The sequence below is a fragment of the Aspergillus saccharolyticus genome (genome assembly GCF_003184585.1).
Source record: "Aspergillus saccharolyticus JOP 1030-1 unplaced genomic scaffold BP01scaffold_8, whole genome shotgun sequence".
Taxonomy (NCBI): Eukaryota; Fungi; Ascomycota; class Eurotiomycetes; order Eurotiales; family Aspergillaceae; genus Aspergillus; species Aspergillus saccharolyticus.
Genome location: NW_020290618.1, coordinates 486,460 through 494,045, shown reverse-complemented (window position 1 = coordinate 494,045; position 7,586 = coordinate 486,460). Strand labels below are relative to the sequence as shown.

At 54.5% G+C, this 7,586-nt stretch overlaps 2 protein-coding genes across 2 annotated transcripts; one reads left to right on the top strand and one right to left on the bottom strand.

The window, feature by feature from the left end:
• Positions 1–3,333: 3,333 nt before the first annotated feature.
• On the top strand, positions 3,334–6,020 carry BP01DRAFT_354976 (putative triacylglycerol lipase (LipA)). The gene is made up of 9 exons (XM_025574578.1): positions 3,334–4,124; positions 4,271–4,385; positions 4,492–4,610; positions 4,661–4,728; positions 4,777–4,867; positions 4,913–5,166; positions 5,218–5,504; positions 5,561–5,696; positions 5,748–6,020. The coding sequence occupies exons 1-9, from the start codon at positions 3,499–3,501 to the stop codon at positions 5,891–5,893; spliced, it is 1,842 nt and encodes a 613-aa protein (XP_025433186.1). The 5' UTR covers positions 3,334–3,498; the 3' UTR covers positions 5,894–6,020.
• BP01DRAFT_315335 (FKBP-type peptidyl-prolyl cis-trans isomerase) lies at positions 5,941–6,943 on the bottom strand (the record flags this gene model as incomplete). Its single annotated transcript, XM_025572558.1, has 4 exons — positions 5,941–6,149; positions 6,273–6,335; positions 6,491–6,622; positions 6,816–6,943. 4 exons carry the CDS (start codon positions 6,941–6,943, stop codon positions 6,122–6,124), a joined length of 351 nt encoding a protein of 116 aa, XP_025433185.1. The 3' UTR covers positions 5,941–6,121.
• Positions 6,944–7,586: the final 643 nt, after the last annotated feature.

The following is a 7,586-nucleotide window of genomic DNA, read 5'->3' as shown; positions in this document are numbered from 1 at the left end:
AAGTTCAACTGTTTCTCCCTCTGCTACTCAGAGCTCGTCTGTTCAGACCTCCGCTGCCCAGAGTTCTGTCACATCTACCCCCGTGGCTAGCTCTGCTGGCGTGATTGGCCTCATTTCGAGCCAAAGCTCTTCTACCGAAAGCTCGACCGTTTCCCCTTCGGCTTCCCAGAGCTCGTCTGTTCAGAGTTCTGACGCCAAAGCCACCGCCACCCATAGCTCTGCTCAAAGTAGTGCCGATCAAGCCTCCTCCGTGGCATCCGCCGCCACCCAATCTTCGGCCACCACCAACACTGCTCAGACTACTGATGCAGCGTCTTCCAAAGCCGTTATTTCCGCGTCTCAGGATGCTGCCTCTACCACTACCCCTGGCGCGTCGGGCTTGGTGGGCATCCTGTCGAGCCTTCTGTCAGGAACGACGTCTACTGAAGTGCCTGCATCAGCTACTGCGTCTGGTTCTGCCACTGTCTCTGAATCTGCCATTGCATCCGCTTCAAGTGTTTCAGGCTCTGTCATTCCAACCGAGTCTAGTATCTCGTCTGGTTCAGCGACTGTGACTGGCTCCGCCACTGTTTCAGGTTCGGTTCCTGCTACTGAATCTGCCTTAGTGTCTGCTTCAATTGTTCCCTCCAGCTCGGCCTCTGGGATTGTCATTGCGTCTGAGTCTGCTACCACATCTGGCTCCGTTGCTGCCTCCGCGCCTGCTACTGCCTCTGAGTCTGTCACGGCCTCTGCGCCCGCTGTCGTTGCCGGATCGAGCCCGGCCACTGCCACGAGTACTAGCGCCTCGGTTGAACCTGCACTCCTCAGCTTGAGTTTGAGCCTGCCTACTATCCCCGTCAGCGTTCCCTTGGTTACTCCTACTTCGTTGCTGGGTTCGTCTGATATCCCTATTCCTGCATTGCTCAGCACCACCTCGGATCTGACCTCGGTGGCCTCTGCCATTCCCACCAGCGCTGCTGTGGGTCTGAGCAGCACCGGTCTGGACTTGACCTCAGTGGCTTCTGTCGTCCCTACCAGCGTGCCTGTGGGCCTGAGCAGTACTGGGCTGGATCTAACCTCGGGGGCTTCTGTCGTTCCAACCAGTGTTGCCGTGGGCCTGAGTAGCACGGCTCCAGGCGCTACCTCTGATGCCTCAAGCGTTGCAATTGGCCTGGGACCCACGGCCGCCACTTCGACGGCTCTCATCGCTCCATCCACCGAAACCCAGAGCTTCGCACCTGGCGCCTCAACCCCTGTTGTCACTGGTAGCGTTGCCCCCACCAGTGGTGCTATTGTGCCTACTCTTTCTGAGAGTACTGGTCCGGCTTCCACACCATCTGCCTCCGGGTCTGCATTCGAATCGGGATCTCCATCCGGAACTGTTTCCGAGTCTGCCACGACCGCAGTGTCTGCCACATCGACTGCTCTCCTTGCGACCAAGACCACGGAGGCTTCGGGCTCTGTATCCGTCGCCCCCACTGCTGTTCCAACCATTGTCCCGACTGTCGCTCCCTCTGTGTACTCCAGCACCAGCACCAGTGCGACCACTCCATTGACCACTGAGCAGCCGACGACCACCAAGGCTGTTGCTGAGACCACTTCCGCCCTGGCCCCAACGTCCAGCACTTCAACTGACGATGATTGGATGCCCTCCAGCATCCTGATTGTGGGAGCCACGACTACTATGAGTGAGCCTACGGGCACTGCCACCAAAGCTGCTACCACTACGACCACTGCCGCGCAACTCCCTGGCTCCATCTCTCCGGCTGGTGGCATTCCCACTGAGCCCGAGAACTCTACATTGATCCAAATTGGATTCAATGGAAAGCTCCGATACAGTTTCGTGGCTACGACGCCCTTGTCCTCGTCGCAAATCTTCACATATGTTCCTCAGGGTCTCGAGTACGCCCTGTCGTCCAACGGCAGTGAGATCGTCATGTACGACATCCAGCCCTACGACAACTCGGCCAGCACCGGATACATCGCCACTGTCGCTTTGGCTTACATCCCGTCGGGCGACGTGGACACTCTATCGCAGATGCTCCACAATCCCATTTCCAAACTGTATGAACAGCCCAATCAGACAGTCAAGACATTGATGTCGATGATCGACCCCTCGATTCCTCTGGTTGTTAGCTCCGGCTCTTCGTCCGGCAGCGGTTCATCCAGCGGCAGCGGATCTAGCAGCAGCAATGACAGTGGTAGTGGAGGGTATGACCAGTCGGATGCCGGTACCAGTAGCTCGGGCACCACCAAGGCCAGCGCTGTTGGCATTGGTGTCGGAGCCGTTGCCGGTGCCGCTGCCTATGGTGCTGGTATGTTCTGGGTGGCCCGTCGGTACCGCAAGAAACGTCAACTGCACCAACGCAGCTCCTCGACGGTGGACCAGATGAGCGAGGCCCGTGGGTCTGCCCTTGCCGCCGGAGGTCGCATCTCCCGCGGCAGCCAGAACAGCCGCGGCACCGGTCGGACGCAGATGATCAGTGCGCCTGTAATGGCCGAAAATTCCCTTGGATGGAACTAGACGCCGTTGGAGCCATTTTAAGGAGTATCCCATGATAGACTGGGGAAACACGATCAAGAGAAAGGAAATGGAGAAGAAAAAGAAGACAGGAAGAGGGGCGGAGAGGACTCGTTCTCTCCACTTTCATGTCGCGTTGGATCAACGCTTGTCATTTATCAAACTCTCATCTAATCTGTTCCTCTTATTCCCCATATGTTTGTGATTTTTGTTTTATCATATACCTTTCTTACCCTCCTGGTGGTGCTGGAGCCGAAGCTGCCTCCATGACCGCCATACTCGCCCGCCTTTTCTCTTCTTTGTCTCCCTTTGTGGGAAGCATCATTGTTCTCTGTATGGCCGGGGGGTATGGGAGGTATATCGTGACGACTGACGCCATCTATACTTTTCTACTACCCCAGCCACTTCCTGTGTCTCCTTGACTGTTTCTGATTGAATTGTTCATATGTACAGATGTATATTTCCCGTCCGTATCTACTAGAGACCGAATGAAAGCCGACCGGAAGGTGGCCGCTTGATTCATAGAGTGATGATCTCTCGCCGGATACCAGGAAGAGTGCAATCTGTTATCTGTTAGTAGTCGCCCCACATGAAGCATGCATGCCAAGTCGACTTCCCCTCTTTTGATTTGGATCTGATTGAATAATATTCACTTTCAGTCGGCCTGCATCAGGCGTGGAAAAACTGCTCCACACGCCCAGCCGGAGTTGCGCCGGACAGGGGGCAGACCCTGTTCCACCTATGGCTGTCTCCGAGGCTGCAGAATTAGTGAAGAGGAGGTATGATTCGTGGCAAGATCGAGGGCTATAGTATCGCTTGGGAGGAGACGGCCGGATCTGTCTGCAGGATGAGCTTGCGAGTATGGATTGATGTATACTTGGAAGTACTTCTTCAGCGTGGAGCGTAGAACTTATAAGTGTTGAGCCTTTCTGCGGTAAGAGAGAAGAGAGAAGCGAGTGAGAAGGAGAAGGAGAAGAGATTCCCCTCTATAGCCCGCAATGGCCCCAACAACCACCCACTGGCTCCCTCCCCTCACCACCCTTTTGCTTCCTCTTCATCTTCTTCTGCTGCTGCTGCTATCATTCGCATCTGCTCTTCCCAGCAAAGCTTCTGCTGCTGCTGCTGCTGCTACACCTTCTGCTTCTGTATCCGTCTTTTCCTCCCAACCACCAGCCGTAACCCTCACGGCCTCCGCAACCCCCAGCTCCCCCTCCACGATCTTCATCGGCCGCTCCCTCCCTGAATTCGCCCAAGACCTCTTCCTAGGCATCAAATACGCCGACCAACCCATCCGCTTCACCCCTGCCGTTCTCAAAACCCACTATCGCGCGAGTGACAGCGACAACGACGCTAGCCCCTCGACCACTACCGAAGCCGAGGATGATGGAGGGGTGGTATACTACAACGCAACCCAATACGGCAACGACTGCCCCGGCTATGGCAGCGACGAGACCACCTTGGTGGACGACGGGTGGACGCGACTCAGCGAGGACTGTATGAATCTGAATGTGGTGAGGCCTGCGTCCGTTTCCTCGGGTGTTGGGAAGGGGCATGAGGCGTTGTTACCAGTGGTGGTGTGGATTTTTGGGGGTGGATGGATGCAGGGTGCTACTTCGGATCCTAGGTATGTCTTTTTCTTCTTCTTCTGCTGCTGCTGCTGCTTCTTCTTCTTTAGTGGGGTTCGAGATACTATGGTAGGTGGTAGGAGGGGGCGATTCATGATGATATGATGATGAAGTGGGCTGGCTGACGCATGTTCACCTCCGGCAGGTATAATATGAGTTATATTTTGCACCAGGGCGCGCTGAACGATAAGCCTGTCATCGGGGTGTCGATCAATTATCGGGTGGCCGCGTTTGGGTTTTTGGATTCCAAGGAGGTCATGGTTCGTTCTTCCTTCCGTTCTACAGTGTGGGGGAGGGGTCGTCTTGAGGGTCCTGGGGGCTTGATGGGTGCTGATTTGCCCGTGATGCTGGTGGTGCTTGGTGTAGGAATCCGGCAATACGAATCTCGGACTGCGTGATCAACGAGTGGCCTTGCGGTGGGTTAAGGAGAATATCCAGGCTTTTGGCGGTGACCCGGAGAAGATTACTATCTGGGGGGAATCTGCGTGAGTTTTCTGTCTTTGCTGCCCCGAGGATGCTAATGAGGAGTGGGTAGAGGTGCATATAGTGTTGGGGCTCATCTGGTGACGAATGATGGGGACAATGAGGAATTATTCCGGGCTGGTAAGTCCTCTACTGAACGGGCATCTACAGACTATTGACTGCGTTTAGCAATCATGGAGTCCGGCAATGCAGTCGGTCCTCCCTGGAACGGCACAGACTGGTATCAACCAATGTATGATCAGATCGTGAACGCGACCAGGTATGTCCACACACATCCACTGGCATTCAACCACTAACGAATCAGCTGCACCACCGCATCCGACACCCTCCAATGCCTCCGCGAGGTCCCCTTCGAGACCTTCTACCCTCTCGCCTACAACGGACTGGAATGGTTCGGCACCATCGACGGCACTTTCATCAAGGAGAAGCCGCAGATCAGTATCACCCACGGCCGGTTCGCCAAGGTGCCCATCCTGCACGGGACCAATACGGACGAGGGCACGAGTTTCGGCACCACGGGGACGAATACCGATGAAGAGTGTATTGAGCAGTTGATCGGTAGGTTTGACCCTCTTTGTCGTGGGGAGCCCTTTTTTTAAACGGTGGTAGCGTCGAAACGCTGGGTCCTCGACCGCGAGCAAGCCACGCATCTGCTAGGTCTGTACCCGAATATCTCGGCCATCGGCTGTCCCTACGGCTGGGGCAACGTCACCTGGCCGTCGCGTGGCTACGAGTACAAGCGGTATGAGTCGATGGCGGGCGATCTTTGCATGGTCGCGCCGCGACGGCTGCTAGGCGCGCAGATGGCGCATGCCGGGCCGGAGGTGTACGCGTACCGGTGGGATGTGGCGGCCCTGAATGATACGAGTGTAATTGGGGTGCAGCATTTCGCAGAGGTAGTCCCTTTTGTACTGGAAATGTGAATCGAAGCAGCGACTGACACTTGAAGCAGATTCCTTTTGTGTTTGCCAACCCGGACCAGACTATCACGCCTCTCGGGTCTGATCCGGCGCGTCTGGCTCTGGGCAACCTGGCGGCCAGGATGTGGACGGCGTTCGTGACAGACTTGGATCCAAATGGACATGGAGGTATGTATGGTCTTTGTCCGTGGCTAGAAGAGTGCTGATGTTGGGATATAGTTGCTGGGATTCCGGAATGGCCGCGGTATACCCCGGATGATGGGCCGTCGAACTTTGTCTTCCGATTACCTCGGACGGAGAGTTATGTGGAGGAGGATACGTATCGGGCGGAGGGGATTGAGTATATCAATTCGATTGCGCGGTAGTAGACCTAGATGTGTATGTTGGACTACGAAGCAAGAGTATACAGATCATACTCCGGTAGCATAGTTTGCGACTGCGGTTGGAACTACAACCTATGACTAGGGGACCAACCGACCCATGCGTCTAGGAAGAAGAGCAGTGAATACAATCTCAATCCTGGTTTTATTTCCATTTCCTTTTCCATTTCCATGAAGGGATCCGGCTACTATATGACAGACTCCCGGAACCATTTACTCAATGGCGATGAGCTTGACCTTGCTATAATATAGATGCCATATTAGCCTCCTCGCGTCCAACCACAAACCCGACCAGACACATCATCCACAAGATCCAATGCCACCCACCCCCCGAGGAATAAAAATAAAAAGGATAGATACTCACAAAACAAGAGTCGAGCCAGCAGGGATCAACCCAGGGAAACCGCGGTCACCGTAGCCGTAGTCACTATTCCAAGAATCCATCCGATAGTATTAGCCTGTCTGTCTGTATATCTCCCAGTCCGCTATCTTCATCACCTCCTCCTCCTCCTCTTCCTCCTTTCTTGCTTTCCTGCCCTTGTATTCGTGGTTTGGTGAGGGGGGTTTAGGGCGGCAACATACGGCGAAATCGTCAACACCGACTCCTCACCAACGTTCATCGTCACGACACCCTCATCCCAACCGCGAATAACCTGGCCGACACCAATCTGGACACGGAACGGTCCACGGCCGGGGTTGTAGGAGGAGTCGAACCTATTTCAACAGGAAAAAGTAATATATTAGCAGGGCCATTTTTTTGCGAACCCGGCCAGAACGGTGGAGCAAGGGCTTTGTTGATGGGTTGGTGGGGTTGGTCTCTAGCTCCATTGGGGTTGGGTGATGCTTGCTTGCAGGCAGGCATTCAAACTAAGGGCAGATCAGGGAATCATCTCCAGCTAAAACGCACTTCTTGCCCATCTTGTGCTCTGCACTCTCATCGTACAGGCAGCCGGTGTAGTGGATGACGACGTTGTCGCCCGCATTGGGCTTGCGGTCGGAGGTACCGGGGGTGAGGATGGTCTTGGTGACGCCCATTTTGGTGTTTGGTTTTTTGTTGGTGAAAAGAAAAAAGGTGATTGTAAGTGAGTGGTGAAGATGCAAGGTAGGTTGAAGGTCACGGTGAGGGGGAGGGGGGAGGAGAGAAAAAAAAAAGTTCTTGGTTGGTTGGTTGGTTGGTTTAGGTAACTTTAAAAAGGTTCCAAGCCGAAGTGCGGGGCGGGGGGGAACAAGTTCTCTGGACGGGAGGAGTTGATCTGGTTTTGAAGATGGGATCAGACAGAGTTGGTTCTACACTATGAGTGAGTATGGCCATTAACTACGGACTTGGGAGGGGTAAGGGACTTGTTTGTGCTTCGAGGAGGGTTTGTTTAGCTTTGTGATGGATCAAGGAGGAGGTTTCAATTGTTGACGAGTACATTCACTTAACATGTCTGTGTACTCCGTATCACTACTAACTAGTAACTATTGTGTACTTTCTTTTGTAGTCTAGAACGCGGGTGCGTTCGCGGGTGCGTTTGTTGTGTGCCCGTGGCTGCGTTTCGCTTGGCGCGGGTGGGTTTGCCGGATGACGAAAATAACCAATACTTTCTTGACCGACTGCAGAGTATACGGAGTACCTGCGTACGGGGAGTGAACAACATAGACGACAAATTGATTGCGTGATTGGCAACCTTCCGGC

What these genes read in the sequence shown, in the direction of transcription:
- BP01DRAFT_354976 (XM_025574578.1), top strand. Translation starts at nt 3,499, where the DNA reads ATGGCCCCAACAACCACCCACTGGCTCCCTCCCCTCACCACCCTTTTG. An exon ending in GGTGCTACTTCGGATCCTAG is followed by an intron (nt 4,125 to 4,270) that starts GTATGTCTTTTT and finishes CACCTCCGGCAG; the next exon opens with GTATAATATGAGTTATATTT. An exon ending in GGATCCAAATGGACATGGAG is followed by an intron (nt 5,697 to 5,747) that starts GTATGTATGGTC and finishes GTTGGGATATAG; the next exon opens with TTGCTGGGATTCCGGAATGG.